Here is a 15,242-nt window from a genome sequence, read left to right as displayed (position 1 = left end):
TTCCTGCTGTGGTGGGGTTTTGGGGTTTTGTTTTTGTTTTTTTTTTTACGTGTATTTCTCAGCAACCATTTAAGTAAAGGAAAAGACATCTGAGAGTACAAGCTGGTCTAGTGGCCACTTCCACACAATCAATAACATGGCTTGCTTTAGGGGGTTTTTTGGTAAATGTTAATTTTATTCATACTTATTTTTGTTTTCGTAGCATAAATGCAAGCAGCATTTGGAACACAAGGAAAAATGCATGTTGCTAGGGAATGGCAGGCAACTGTGAGACCAAGAAGTTGATGAGTTGGTTTTGATACAGAATTGTTCAGAGATCCTGAATCAGAAACAAAAGCAAAAATATCCATGGCTGCCACACCAGTCTTTTAAATAGGTCTTTTGAAAAATCTTCCTTTATCAGCCTTCCAGCCTTAATTCTACAGCTGCTGCATTATTGACTTGGTATGAGAAATATGCTACATTTCCTACAGCATAAAAATTATATATACAAACAATAGGTTACGTATTATTTCCTTATTACTTGTTTTCAAGAAGAGTGAAAATATTTTGGTTAGACATGTTATATTTGAAATACAATTTATTTGTCAAATTTTGAGGGCATGACTAAATACTTCCAATCCTCAGGCAAACCTGCCACAGAAGTCAGCAAAAAGGCACAATTATAGATGTCATTTAACTGAAATGAAGATGAGTGTTTCATAGCTGACTTCAATGGCAGTTCTGCCTGGGCAAGTACCAAGTAAGTAATTCAGACACAGGCCTGTGAGAATGTACTTGCATGCAGATTGTCAGTCCTTCTTCATTCATTTATTTGGACACCCCTAAATTTCTTAGCAAGTTCTAAAGTACTTTAGCAGCTGTGGGAACGATTCTAAGATTTTTTTTTTTTTTTTGCATAAATGGCAAGTGAAATGGGTTTCTAGTAATATATTTCAGATTCATAGATGGAGGAAGTAATATTCTTTTTATAGTTGAGGAGATGAACCAAGACATTTTTAAGCAGAAGTGAAGGATGTCTGGACAGAATACAGTGTGTTTGCTGTAATCTTTGAATGTTAGTTTTCCAAGCGTTCCTACATTATTAAAATGTTAAAAAGACAATGCAGTACTATAGAAAGTTTGCATTCCAGGACCTCTAAAATAAATGTGTCAGAGTCTGTAGTGGGAGTATAAAATATTTACAAAATAATAGATGTCTGATGTCAGAAGAAGATAAACCAGCAAAAAACATTTACTTTCAGCCAGATAAGAGTCACAGTTTGTAAAAACAGATCTTATGCTATATTTTAAACTTTGCCTAAACTGTATTACAAGTTTCCAGCTCTTAACCTTTTCTATTCCAGCCAGTATAGACTGGCATAGCTCAGAAAAGTTGAAAGGTTAAGGTAGATTTAAGTAAATTTGTCTAGACGTACAGCAACAGGATCCAGGAAGACTAAGATGCTAGATAGTCTCACTTTATGGATACTTGTTAAATTAATACCCACCCTTGCTAGCTTGTTGTTATGTGTCCCCTCATACTGATGTTGCTGAGATTTATGAACAAACTTCTAGCAAAAGCTTTCCTATCCTACTATAACAGGGTGTGATGTGTCGCTGAGAATTCAGATACCAGCAATCTACACCACTGAGGAAATTGCTCTGTATTTGTGTTTGTAGGCAAGCCAGTTTTCTGAGGAACTAGCACTCTGCTTTTACCATAGTTACTTGTTCACCCTATTCGGTCTAAAAATTGTAAAAGGGAGGAAAAAATTGTATTAATCGCTTTTCAAATGAGGAAGGAAGTCCAATATAAGCTGCATTCTGTAAAAAAGCAGGACGGAAGACAAGCAGGTGAAATGGAGACACGAGTTGCTTTAAGTGAGTGTTAGAAGTTAGTTTGTTTGCTCCAGGCACAGTGCATACATTCCTGCATTTTGACTAACAGTGCAGAATCAACCCCCTTCTTGTTCCTCTTGGTTTACACAGAGAAATTGCATTGCACTGAAATATTAAATAAGATTTTTGAAATGTGAATGCTCTTTTGTTTCCCGTCTCTTTTCCCCCAGTGAGTGAACCCAGATTTTTCTTCATCTTGGTCAGTAAAAAAAAGATCTAAAGCATCAGCCAAACAACCAAAACAATTCCCCCAGAATTCCCAGCTGTGCAAGGAATTGGCTAAAAATTGAGGGTGATATAGTGTGGGATCATCTCAGAACCCCAGTAACTGAAGCAGCAGGCAATCTTCATTCAGGAAGGTGTACAAATAGGTACTAGAAGTAGATTTTGCAGGGCAAGATTTTACAGTTGCAGAACTGTGTACACTTCTGAATATTTTCTAATTCTCATCAGTGTGCTTTCATAAAAATTAAACCCGTTCAAAATTTCAAACCCAAACCTTTGTAACGTTACATCTTTAATCTGATCAGTTGCAAATATTTTGGTACTCTGAAAAACTGTCAGGTTCCTTTGTAAGAAAATTCCCTGCTGTCTTTGGTATACCAAATCAGAAATAAAATAGCTAAGAAATTGAGTATGGACATCACTGTACCATAGCCAAACAAGCAATATTCTGAAATGGAGGAGAAACTTTGCCTCAGCCTGTTGGAGAGTAGTGATGCAGCTAATCAAATGATCATTCCTACAGAGTTCACTTAGTATTGCAGAGCCATCCAGACATTTCCTGATGTAGCTTCAGTATCTTGAGAAAATGTGTTGTAGCTTATTTCAGTGCACATTTGTGTCTGAGATGAAAAGCTTTATATTTATAGCTTCCATTTGTTTCTCGTCTTTGTATAGAGACAAAATTGGTTTTCTTTAGAATGTGTCAAATGGATTTATTTCATGTAACAACCTTTCATTTTATAAAACCTTACTATTTTTCAAACAGACCTGAAGTACAAGAAAAAACATTTTACAAAAATGAAATGTAACCACAGGGTTAACAGATATGCTGAGCTGTCTGATTTGCATGTAGGTTTGCAGTGGAAATTTTCTAGAACAGAGCCCTACGGGTTTTTCGGCCTCATTTCTCAGTAGACTGCACAACTGGTGAGAAAGTAGGTATTCTGTCTGACAGCCATTACAGTCTCATTATTCAGCAAATGTGTGCAGATAAAGCAAAAAAAGATTTTGAAATACCTTATCCAAATTAGCTAACTCTGGCTTAACGAGCATCAAGAAATAATCTAATGCTCTTTGTTGTTTTTGTTTGGTTGGTTTTGGGGGGTTTTTTTGGTTTTTGGGGAGTTTTTTTGTTTTGTTTTGGGTTTTTTGAGTGATGCTGAGATGCAGGACAGAGTGTTTAAAAACTCTGTAAAGGTTGTGACCACTAGTGACTTAATTGCTTTCCTGCTATTGCCTTTATGGTGCATATTACTCATAGTGTTCACCTTTTTCTTCATAAAAGGGATAATTAATTGTGTAAGTGCATGCTTTATTCCTTCATAGCAGAGAGGAAAAGCAGAAGATAAGACTTTCTGTAAAGAACAATGTTTTGAAATTTCCTTTTCTTACTGGAGCTATTGTCTGCCTTTCTATTCAAGTAGCTTTTCTGCTAATATAATGGACATCCTTCTTGTCCTTCTATCAATTTGGTCATTGATCTTCTTCTTCCTCCATGTCTTATTTCAGGGGAAAGACATGTACAGCAACTGTTGTTTCCAGTATGGTGACTTGTGGGTCTTCTCTCTCTGCCCCAGACCTGTGTCTCAGGGTAGATCCTAGTGTTTGTTTAGGCATTCTTTCCAGTACAGCGTGGCTAAATAAGCTTTCCCCACCTTGATTTTATTTTGCTGTGGTTTCTTACCATCTCCTCTAATTACTTTCAGCCAAGCTTGTAACCCCTTTGACTGTGATCTCTCTACTTTCATGTTTTCCTATGCTGCAAATTTTGTTACGCTGTTTCTGTGATACTGATTTTTCTCTCTGAATTCTTCACGTCCTTTACTTTCAAAGCTTTCCATATCTTTGTATGTCTTTTGTGAGAAGTTTGCCTGCCACGCTAGTGCTTGTGTTGGTGACGAGTTGTTACATCTGTTTTGTGAGCCTGTCAGTAGCTGTGATCTCTGCTCTTAAACCAAAAATCACTTTGTCTGGGAGGAACCTTATATACCTGTGTGCAGAAACCTTAGAACAGCAAGATCAAATGACAGATTTTAATAATGACAATTAAATAGCCTCTTTTCAGCATTTTCAATGACATATTTTTTTAAAAAGTGTAGGAAGAAAAAATGTAGTGGGGAAATGAGTCACTTTTTTTTTGTCAGATGCGCCAGGCCTCCAATGTGTCAAATTTTAAGTGAGAATTTTATTTTTCAATAAGCACACTTTTACTATGTGTTCATTGATATTTTAGCTATACTGGTAAGCTTTTCAGCAAAATTTCTTGGCTTGTATATGGTTGTGATTAATGCAACTGATTTTACATTTGTTACACAGGTGATCAGGGAAAAGTCATTTAATGTAGCCCAATATTCATAGGCATATTTGAAGCTGTTGAAATTATAAGGAGAACCTGAAAATCTTTTTCACTCAGTACAGCTCTGCTGGTTTTGGGACATATGCTTCCTTTACCTCAAATACTCTCCAAAATGAACACTTCAAACTAATACCAGTTCCTTGTAACACAACTTACGTGAATTCAAGGCTATCTTTGCACCACATTTCTAGTAAACCATAAAGAAAACATAAAGCCTTCCTTTCAGAAATCAATTCTGGGTTTAGTCACCATAGGCAGTGGCATAGACAGAAGATAATTGAAGGTGTACAGGGTCATCAAGCTCTCCAGGTTTTAAAAAGACTTTCTTTCAGGAGTGATGTGGTATTGTACATACCACTGTAAACAAGGCTGATCATACCAAAGGATTTGCACCTAACTGTGCATCAGTTCTGTTCACTGGTTCCGTAGTCTTGATAAGCATGCAGTGATCTAGTTATACAGTAAATTATTTTGTTACTGTGTAAAATGTAGCTGTTTCAGGTTGGAAATCGCATTGGAAATTACATGGCTTTTTCCCTCAGGTTTTTCAAGAGGAGGAGCACAAGTATCTACTATTTTCGTTCCTTTCCAAAGGACAATAATAAATAACAGACTGATGAAAATCATGCTCTTTTCTAAGCTGGCAATATGTTCTGTTGTATGAGCAGGTGGAAGAATTATAAAGACAAATCTCCATTTCTAGGACAGGAAATGAGCAAATCTCTCAAAAGAGATTGTTGTCTAGAGCAGTGGTGGCCTCTTTGCAATGTCTGTACTGCCCTTACGTTGTAAGTACTTTGTGTATGACTGTTCAGTGCCTGCAGCTGGGGGATGCAGTGAAGGGCCTGGCACAAGGAAAGGTGTGAAGCTGAAGCCTGGCAGTGGGTGGTTATAAGCATGGCATGGTCTCTCCTGGAGGAGAGCCACCTTCATCGCAGCCAGTGCTGCTCTGGGAGGCTGCTCTCTGTCCTGGGATCCTTGTCTGTCCATGTGCTCAGCCTTCAGCACAAGTCATGGGTCATAGTCCCAACTTCTGGTGGAGAAGAGAGGCAGGCAGGTATAAAGCTATACTTTTTATCACATGCACACACACAGACAATATATATTTTCAGTAACTGAAATATTATTTCTTCTTTTACTGTCACACTAAGAGCAAGGTTATTTATTTATTATACGCGGGCAGAAAGTGTGACGAATTTATAAGGGTTATTAGGGACATCGCAGAACTCTATCTAAAAGCTTTTAGCATAGATCTTGGAAAGGGCTCCTCCAATTGTATCGCATGAATCATCTTTACCTTGGAAAATCTTTTAATTTCAATTGCTTCAATTTTAACAGATGTTTATTGCAAAGTTATGTTTTGTGTAGCTTCGTTGATAAAAACTGCAGATAGGCATATTGTAGGTTGTAAGAAGCAATGATTATTATTGATACAGAAAGCCTTTATAATTTGATTTGCTAGATTTATACGTGAGTTTTAGAATTCTCCTTATTTTTATTAAGAATCTAAATTCTGAATTAAGGACATGAATTTTAAGAATTTCTCTATTGAAAATAGCATGTATGTTTTCATCATGAGGTTCAGATTAGAACTTCTACCTAACACGCACCAAAATCATCATTCTCACTCAGAAAGAAAAAAAAAATTCCTTGCTGTAGAAAGCAATACCTATAGGCACATTTTAGTATAGTGAGGGATTACTTTAAAGTACAGATTTATAATGTGCAAATATATGTATGTTATAAAACTGTAAACACTTCACACAAACCACAAAGTAAAACATGTGAACTCTCTTAAAGGTATGTTATGAACCAAACTGCTTAATGGAATGGTTAGGGGGATTGAAAAATACATCCTTTTTGCTTTCTGCATGGACTGCATTGGTCACTGGAGTATGAGCTGGGGCAGAGCATTCACACTCCATTGTTCACCGGGAAAGAAAACGGCTGAAGAGATGCAGGTTGAGTGTCAGAGGGAAGAAGTTTTTATGGTAATATTTTTGCTCCTTTTTGAGCTAGGGAAAAACCCATTAACTTAGCTGGACTAGGATTGCAACATTAACGGGAAGGTTCTATAGATTATTCCATAGCAACTGTAGTGAGAGCCGTACGACACACAAAATCAGTAAATCACTTCAGCTGGTCTTGCATTCGGAGCTAGAACCTGTTGGACATGAACCTGTCAGATGTTATCCTGCACAGTGTCCTGACGTTGGTACATACAGCTGAAATGAGGCAGTTCTAATTAGATAAGTAAGTCTTGAATTTTAACATGGTGCTGACACAAACAGAAGGCAAACAACCAGAAATATGTGAAAACAACTTCAAAGCAGAATTGAAACAATGTAAGTAGGCAACAAGAGCATTGATGTTGCTGAGCCCAAAGCAATACTTAATTAGCTTGCTTTATTTTTTCCTTGGGCTCTGTTTCAAAATAAATGCAGGCTTCAGTAAGAACTTGATATGAACCATTGATTTACTGCTCTGGAGACTTGTGGAAAGAGGAGACTTAATTTAAAAAATGAAATTTAACACAAACGAAATATGGCCTTTCTATGTGGAAAAAGCGCATAGGTGGTTACAGTGCAACAGTAGAGGTTAGATTTTAGATGAACCTCTTGCACTTAAGTTATGATGTGAGCATTTCAACTGGACCCTGATGCAGGTTGAATCACAGCTATAGTTTTCTGGAAGGAGGTTGATACTGCTGTGGTCTCCTGCTTCCAGCTGTGCTCTGTTGAGCTCTTCCACAGAAGCTGGTGTGTTCCTGGTCCTGGTCAGGATGGACTCACTGATGCACTTGTTTGGCCTCTGTCCAGCTCTGTTGGACTCCGTGGGCTTGGCTGAGGTGGAAATCAAAGCAAATTTGAGCCTGTTCTCGGTAGCAGTTGCCTGCAGAAATAGCAAGAGGACTATAACCCTACAGCTGCATCGAACCATCCATGTGTATTTTATGCAGTGATTACAGTTTGGAAGTATGTACATGCATATAGGCATTAACAGTTACGTTTTCTGATTTCTGCACGGAGATATTATTTGTTAGCTCTGTGCTATAAGTACAAATAAAAGAGTAGTCATCTTCGTGCTTTGTATATACTTGCGATTTGCATTTCCTGTGCTTTGCACAGTTGAACACTTGGCATTTCTGTCTCAAACATAAAACTGTAAGTAATGGTGTTTTGAATTCTGTGGATTGAAAACAATAAGCTGTTATCAAAAGCCCATTTGGAGAAGTGCAATTTTCTGATTTTAGAAGCCAGAAAAACCCAATTCTGGCCCTACTGCAGTGGCAAATATGCACTTAGCTCTGTGTACTTTTTGTGGGAGTTAAGCTGTATAATAACCTTACAATTATGATCTTTGAAGATGTTCTGCATTAAGCATTTAGAATAGTGGAAGGAAACATTAATTCATAGAGGGGTGTATGTCTCTGCTTATACATCCCCATGGATGAAGAGCTTATTTGTGTCAGGAAGCTTTCCAAATGATGGAATTATCATGTGAACTGAGATACTTTCCAAAAGCTGCAGTACTGGCAGAATTGAGCCCAGCTGGATGCTGGTAACTTCTCTCTAGTTTTCTAGAAGTTTTCTTGTTAGCTTGTTACGCACTATGTACCCTAGAATTGCTTTGTATTATGAATAGTGAAAACACTGTAAATCTAGGGAATATTTAAAAAATTGGAATACTACATCAGCTGATGGCCGGCTGAGTAAGGAGAAGTGGGAAATGAAATCTGTCATTTTTTAATCATCTGTTAAAGTCAGTGATGGAAAACCACATTGGTGGCCTGTGTAGAATAGATCTTACTTCGCTGCTCAGGATCTCACTCCACAGACACTTTATGGCAAAACAAAGAAATAAAAACCTGCTCCTTCTTGTTGCAGATAGTTTGAACAGCAAGGTTAGGGGCTGCCGGTAGCAGCAAGGATGATGCACTTGCTGCGCAAGGCAATCTCTCAGGCTGGGAGTCCACCCCAGCACGCATCAGCTCGTGGTCTTGTTGGCCCCTCCTGCTTTTCTCTCAGAGGAGGAGATGATTTCTCTCTCCAGGGAGTTTCAAAAGCACCAAATCTTTATGCTTACATTAAAAAAAAAATATGTATATATACATGGGAAACAGCAGTAAAAAATGCAAACTAGAAGTGTAGCCTATATATTAACATAGAGGTTCAGTTCTGCAAGCGTGTTATTCTTTTGAGGCCTGAAATGCAAAATACCGAGGAACTTTCCTTTATTGCACTCAGGATCACATATATCCTGCTGTCATGCCTTTTGCAGTCTGGCACAATACCGCATAGAACAACAACAACAAGTCTGTTTTCCTGTGATGTGAATTCACAAATGGCAGCAGTTCAGCGTGGTTTCTTTGTAGATGTTAGCACCTCTGAGAACTTTCCATATCGAAAACTCTTTCATTTAGGATGTTAGCAAATGCTATTTATTAAAACCATGTATTTTATGAAGACTCACAAATCACGTAATGTGTTCTAGGTTTTTGAAGATGTGACTTATTGCTATAGAGACATTAGAATTAGTCTATAAACTGTTATTTATCATCACTTTCTTTTGTCATACTTTATCAATCAAAATACCTTCAGAATCCAGTTTTGTCATTGATTTGGTCCTAATAGCAGTCTTTGCTTGATCATTTTCAATGTATAATACAGTTCATGCTGTGTAATTTCAAAGTATTTTTATTGCTATTTTTTAAAAAAAATTCCTTTATTAGATTTTTTTTCTCTCCTGTTTTTTAACAATCTAAAATTGATGTACTGCAATGCACTTCTGGGAAATATCCCAACAGCTCTGGGGTTTAGTTTCAGGATGCCTGTTCATAGTTCGCAGACACTCTCAAGTGTTTGTTGGAGGAGGTATAATTCTGTTTTCAGAATTCTTGGTAGCACAGCATTGGCCTGATAAAGAGAGTGATGTTAAGACAGAATCTAGTAGATGTAAACACAAAGTGCAAGGGTCCACATTTTAAAATAACCAAGTGCTCAAAATAGAACCTAGTTTTTCAAATCAGTTCAACACTACTTAAAACTGTGATATAGGTTTCAAATGGGCTTTAAGTACTTTCTAAGAGGTTGCTGTTACGTAGATGTTGTACTTGCTCAGATGATAAACTCTGATTCCTGTTGTTCAGAGTGACAACAGGTCCCTTATGCAATCATTTCTCATGTCCATTTAGTCAGTTGCTCATACAGGAACCACTGCACTGTTCCCATCCCATGTTCTTTATAGAGCTTGTTTTACTGATGGCAACTAGTAAGGCTTGTGGTCACAAGAACTGCAGCTGAACAGTTTAAAATGCAATGAGCTCTTGTAGACAATGTGTACAGAAGGAGCATCTGAATGCTGGCTCTGGCACAAAGTTCCTCTTTAGGCACAGCTGGGACATTTAATCTCTCCCCTTGCAATCACCATCTGTGATATTAAGTAATACCTGCCTACCTGTCTCATAAGAGCACAGATGATTGGCTCATGCTTGTGAAGTGATGCAAGAATGCGGTGAATGCACACGAACACGTCCCATCTCCTGATAAAAGGGGAATTGTTGTTGGAAGAAACTAAAAATATTAGCAGCTGTATTCATGTGTATATTGTAGTGCCATAATCAAGTCCTGTAACTGAAATGAGGGATATCTTATATCAAGATGGTGCTGGAGCTTTTTTGGCATCCTCCTGGTGACCTTGAGAAACTTGATTCCAAAGACAAATACATTGGTTTTCGGAAATATTTTTGTAATTCCCCCTGCAAAGCCTCATGTATTTGAGTGCTCTCAGTCCTTATCCCTGGCTGCCTTTGGGTTTTCTTGGGCTCCTTTCAACTGACCAAACCTGCAGCATGACAGCAACAACAGCTGGCATGAATTTGTTCAAGTCATTGATACTCACTGGAAACTTTAAAAACAGGAAAGCCACTCTTGTCAAATTACACACATTTCACAGTAGGATTTTAAGAAAATTTTCAGCAATGCTGCTGTCATGTACAAAATGAGATGAATTAGGCCCCTATTGTGTTAGGTTCACTAAAACTACAGGCCTATTACTGTATGGGGGGTTTTGTGTGTAGAATATTATGACATATGTATTTTGCTTCTTTTAGAAGATAAAGGGAAAGCAAAACCCAATAGTACAAGTCAGCAGTCCAGTACAGAAGTGGGTCCTTTTCTTCCCAAACCTGGAGGGACAGCAGTGGCACCTGTAACATCTTCCTCATCCTCCAAGAGCACGAATGGAGCTCCTAGCACAGTTTCTGAGTCAGAAGAGGAAAAAGCCAAAAAACTACTTTACTGTTCATTATGCAAAGTGGCTGTGAATTCCCTGTCACAGCTAGAAGCCCATAATACAGGTAAGTATGGATACAGTACGAGACAGTTGTATGTTATTATTTTTAAAATTCGGTGTAACAAGCTGGTTTTTGACACTGTGGTAGTCACACTTCACTGGAGTCTTTTAGTTAAAACTTACAGTGGCAAGCTACAAAAACTTTTCTGTTAATGACAATTTCAGGTGCAGTATTTGATATTTTATTAAAGCGCTCTCTAAAGTATTTTCAACCGTTCTTCATGTACTCTATAAGCTTTTAGTTGTCAAGATCCCTACAGTTCATGTTACCTAATCAGATTCCATCATGCCTCCATAGTGAGGATCACAGTATGATCACAGTGGTTTCTGTAATGCTAAGGTTTCTAAAATGTCCGTTCTCTTTCTGTTTCATATTTCATCTCAATATCTCTGTCTATTTTTTTGCTGGTACAACTTAAAGTAGTTTTTGTTATTTGATTTTTTTATATATAATTTTAGGGTGGGCTCCTTAGATTTCCTAGATGTCCTAGAAACCTTTAGTTATTGCACATTAGATATTCTCACTTTAAAAGGCCACAAGCAGCAATCCCTAATGTGCTCTGGCTGCTCTGTAAGGTGCTGGTGATGTAAAGCTTATTAACAAACCATCAAAGCTGGTTTTACAGCTGTAGTCCGTTCTTGAACTGGTCAAAGCAGCTATTTCTTCCGAATCAGAGATTACTTATTGAAGTATTGCTGTTCCTAGGCAGGTTTTAAGTGATTGCTGTGGTTCCTTACCCAGTCTTGGCTAAATTTTTGTGATTCACCAACTATATGTCTTTTGGCAGAAGAATAAGCGACAAATGCCATGGCTGTAGAGCCACATGCTGCCCTCCAGGGAGGCAGTGGTCCACCATGCTTGTTGTTGCCTTTTTGTGCAAGCCTTTCTTTCATTCTCTGGCTTCCCTTTAGACTGAGGAAGTGGGGACTGCACTGACCGAAACCAGAATCATCATTAAACCCAATCTGTTGTGACTTTTAACCATTCCGTCCTGAAGATAGATGCTTTACAAAAATCCCAAGCTAATGGATGTGGTTGTAGGTTGCTGATCACCTGTGTCTCCTTGCCCATTAGGCTCCAAGCACAAGACCATGGTTGAGGCTCGGAATGGTGCGGGTCCCATCAAGTCTTACCCTAGACCTGGATCCCGGCTGAAGGTGCAGAATGGCAGTAAAGGCTCAGGACTACAGAACAAGACATTTCATTGTGAAATCTGTGATGTTCATGTTAACTCAGAAATTCAACTTAAACAGGTAGCTTGCATGTATCTGGGACTCTTTTGTTGGTTTTAGTTGAATTGGAGTATCATAGGTGGGATATAGGTCTGCATGAAGATGTTTTGCCAAAAAAAAAGTGACCTTAGTATTTCTTTCCTGTGATCCCACAACTATTTCTAAATAGTTCACCATAGGTCAAGTTCACCTAATTGTTTCGGCTGGGGAAAAATGGGCTTGAGAGTCATAAAGCAGAGGTGAACAAGGTGCCAGTATCAATGAATAACATAGTAGATCTAGTTTAAAGTTTGCTTTGGCTCAAGAGAGAGATTTGAACTTTGGTCTGCCAAATGGAGAAATTCTGGATTGAGGTTCCTTGAATTCCTTTTTTGGTGCTGTTTCAATCTGCTGGGATGCTTTTTAATACTATGTGAGAAGGAGAATGTGACTTGAATCTATTGGTTTAGGGCAATCAGCAGGAGGGTAGTACTGTAGATATGTCTGAATTGTGTAGAGCAACATTATCATTAACAGCGTAGCTGTATGAACACGCAGCTCTGCTCTGTCCACATTGATTAGCGCTGGGTTCAGAGCTGTGCCAGTGCAAAGACAGTGTTTCTAATACCCAAACTGGATGGCACTGCGCTATGTGGATGTGTCCCTTCATTAACTGTTATTTCAGTTGTCTCTAAGATAGTATTAAATTGCATGGTATAGACATATCCCTGGGTGCTGGTTCTTCCTTCACCTAATATTGAATTATTTATACAACTGAACAGCATCAACAAGACTGAAATTTACCTCCTGCTTCTGAATATCTCTACAACCTAGTGATTACAACTCTGCCTGATTCAAAGCTCCTCAAGTGGAAAAAGGAAACACTAACCAAAATATCAATAATTTGCAAAGCCTGTCTTGGATCACAGAATTCACTGTATTTGATTAGTTTCTGATTCTCTATTTGATGTGCTGCAAATTGTTATGTTTATTTTAGCAAAACTCATCTTTGCTCCCTCTGAAGAACCTACTTTATCTTACAAACAGAGGCTTAGGCATATCCTGCTGACAAATCAATTTCAAACTCGAAACTGAGAAATGTTTAAACAGCTAATTAAATGTGAGGATATTTATTTCAGCACATTTCCAGCCGAAGGCATAAGGACAGAGTTGCAGGAAAGCCTATGAAACCTAAATATAGTCCTTACAACAAACTGCAGCGCAGCCCAAGTATTTTAGCAGTAAGTATTTTTATTTCTCATCGCTGTGTATATGAATTTGTGACCTTGGGGACTCCCACCACAGAGACAGGGACAGACCTGACGCTTCCGCAGCATTTCTTCCCCAACAGGCTGAACCTGCAAGGGGATCAGATTTGAAGAAGTTATGTATTCTGTCTGCTCAGTCAACGGCAGACAGTCAGCACTGTTAGTGTTATTTACTGCTAGGAAGAAGGAAATAATCAGTGGAATTGGCAATGAACTGTGTGCCCCGTGGAAGGGTGACAGCTCTGCCAGGCTAGTGCGCTTCTTATTGGATGCTGCAATGCATATACTCTCTCTTTCTGAGCACCTGAGATAACTCTCAGTTATGATGGATGCAGTCAGAGAAAAGGACAAAAGATGTTACGATATGAAAATACTAATGCTCATTCTCTGCATACATCAAAACAGAGTGCTGTGTGGATGTATTATGTTGGTGCAAAAGAGTTATCTGGTGTTTAGAGGAATTGATTGCCTATCTGCATGCTCAGGCTGTGTCTGTCACTGGCTATCATAACACTTCTCCTGCCTTTGTGGCCCTAGATGTTCCCCTTTCACACCCACCTGCATTTCCAGGAATTCCCCATGCTGGTTCTGCCATTCAGCTGCAGCTGGAGTTCAGGCTGGCTCCAGCACAGCACAGATTGTATGTTTATTTGCTCATGACTCAGCCTGTATTTTATTCGTTAGGGAAAAGTGCATGCCACCTCTGGCACAGAAACAATTTATAGGTTGGAAAGAGAGATGCAAATGTGTGCGTGCAGGACTAAGTATGTGAAGAGCCTTTAAAAGCTGAAATATTAATATGCCTTTGTAACTGTATAGAGGCAAATGAAAATGCTGCAGGCTTTCTCGAAGTCTCCCCATTCAATAGGTTCTGCACACAGTAATCTTCACATGTGTAATACATCATTTTATAATCTATTGCATGAGAGATGTCCACTAATAAAGGAAGGACATTAGTATCATTGCCTCTGCAAATAGGTGATTGTGGTGCAACTCTTTTCGGAGAGACTGTAGTGTAGCTTTTTCACCACAAGCACCAGCAATGATTATAGATCATAAACTGAGAAATAATTCTTTCAGAAAGAATTATTTATGGTATTGATCTTAAAAAATATTTCTATTTTGAAAAGAGCAGCTCTTCATTGACAGGTGGAAGGCTGACTGAACAAATGCTAGTTTCCCATCTTGACCACTCTACTTTTCTAAAATTCATTTTTGCAAGTTAAGAATTTTACTTTTGACATTGAAGTCTTAAACATGTTTTTTTAGTATTTCTTGCATGCTGACAATTAATATAATTTAATGTTGTTCACTTCCAAATTATGCTTCCTTCTAAAAATCAGTGTGACTACACTCGAGAGATTTATGTATCTTTAAATACATGATTTGGCTGCTTTAATTGCCTTGGGAGTAAGACGACAATTTCTAAGCAGTTCACATGAGGCTTCTGTGAGACACTACAGCGTGCCCTTTGTCACGGTTCAATTTTTCCCCTCACATTGCTTTTTTGTGTTTTTTATTCCAGGCAAAGCTTGCATTCCAGAAGGACATGATTAAGCCGCTGGCACCTGCTTTCCTTTCATCTCCGCTTGCTGCGGCTGCAGCTGTGTCGTCAGCTCTGTCCCTTCCTCCCCGTCCCTCTGCCTCCTTGTTCCAGGCGCCTGCAATACCACCAGCTCTCCTCAGGCCAGGCCACGGTCCCATCAGGGCAACACCTGCTTCAATACTTTTTGCACCATACTAATTTACCTGATTAAGCCGCTGGCACCTGCTTTCCTTTCATCTCCGCTTGCTGCGGCTGCAGCTGTGTCGTCAGCTCTGTCCCTTCCTCCCCGTCCCTCTGCCTCCTTGTTCCAGGCGCCTGCAATACCACCAGCTCTCCTCAGGCCAGGCCACGGTCCCATCAGGGCAACACCTGCTTCAATACTTTTTGCACCATACTAATT

At 38.8% G+C, this 15,242-nt stretch overlaps 1 protein-coding gene across 1 annotated transcript; it reads left to right on the top strand.

Annotated features, from left to right (window-relative positions):
* Nucleotides 1-10,574: 10,574 nt before the first annotated feature.
* On the top strand, nucleotides 10,575-15,040 carry ZNF385B (zinc finger protein 385B; the record flags this gene model as incomplete). Its single annotated transcript, XM_010142344.1, has 4 exons — nucleotides 10,575-10,820; nucleotides 11,892-12,070; nucleotides 13,168-13,269; nucleotides 14,822-15,040. Coding segments are annotated over 4 exons (746 nt in total), but the record flags the coding sequence as incomplete, so codon positions are not given.
* Between the last annotated feature and the right edge of the window lie 202 nt (nucleotides 15,041-15,242).

Source organism: Buceros rhinoceros, unplaced genomic scaffold (assembly GCF_000710305.1).
Source record: "Buceros rhinoceros silvestris isolate BGI_N320 unplaced genomic scaffold, ASM71030v1 scaffold10748, whole genome shotgun sequence".
In the NCBI taxonomy this organism is placed as follows: Eukaryota; Metazoa; Chordata; class Aves; order Bucerotiformes; family Bucerotidae; genus Buceros; species Buceros rhinoceros.
Note: the sequence above shows the minus strand (reverse complement) of the source record. Positions and strands in the feature narration are given on the sequence as shown.